The sequence below is a fragment of the Egretta garzetta genome, unplaced genomic scaffold (assembly GCF_000687185.1).
Source record: "Egretta garzetta isolate BGI_Z169 unplaced genomic scaffold, ASM68718v1 scaffold425, whole genome shotgun sequence".
Classification (NCBI taxonomy): domain Eukaryota; kingdom Metazoa; phylum Chordata; class Aves; order Pelecaniformes; family Ardeidae; genus Egretta; species Egretta garzetta.
In genome coordinates this window covers 3328866-3329436 of record NW_009259796.1, presented here as the reverse complement: position 1 = coordinate 3329436, position 571 = coordinate 3328866, and the positions used below count along the sequence as shown (strand labels likewise).

The following is a 571-nucleotide window of genomic DNA, read 5'->3' as shown; positions in this document are numbered from 1 at the left end:
CGCTGCCCTTTCCCCCGGCCAGGCCCGGGGCGGCGTCCGAGCCCCGCACGCCAGGCGCCCTCCATTTACCTTCATGTGCTTTCTGAGGGAGCTGGGGTGCGTGTAGGACTTGTCACACATTTTGCAGAGATAGGGCTTGTCGGAAGTGTGCACATGCATGTGCTTTTTGCGGTCGCTGCTGTTTGCAAAGCGCCTGTCACAGCCCTCGAATTCACACTTAAATGGTTTTTCACCTATTGCAGAGGGAAGGGGGGGGAAACGGGTCTGATTAAGCAGGGCCGGCTGGATTCCTCATTGTCCCCATCGCCCCGCCGGTCGGAAGCCCAGGGCTCCATTTCCAACACTTGCAACTTTCTAACTTCAACGCTGCTCAAATCCCGAAACCTTGCTTCCCTTCACTGTCCTTTCCGCACCTCCGACCCCTGCTCAGCGCCCATTTCGGAGGGGGAGGGGGGCAGCTAAAGAACTTTTTTTTTTTTTTAAATCTCCTTTTGGAGGGGCGAGTTTCATTCGCAGCCCCAGCCCTGGGCACCTCTCCCTCCTCGCAACGCTCCAAGCCAGAGAGCAGGCG

At 57.8% G+C, this 571-nt stretch overlaps 1 protein-coding gene across 1 annotated transcript in view; it reads right to left on the bottom strand.

The window, feature by feature from the left end:
- Positions 1 to 571, bottom strand: part of LOC104127081 (zinc finger protein ZIC 1) — a 6599-nt gene that overhangs the window by 667 nt on the left and 5361 nt on the right. Inside the window, exon 3 of the mRNA XM_009639711.2 lies at positions 70 to 233. Within this exon, the coding sequence (XP_009638006.1) occupies positions 70 to 233 (164 nt within the window). The remainder of the gene's footprint in view (positions 1 to 69; positions 234 to 571) is intronic.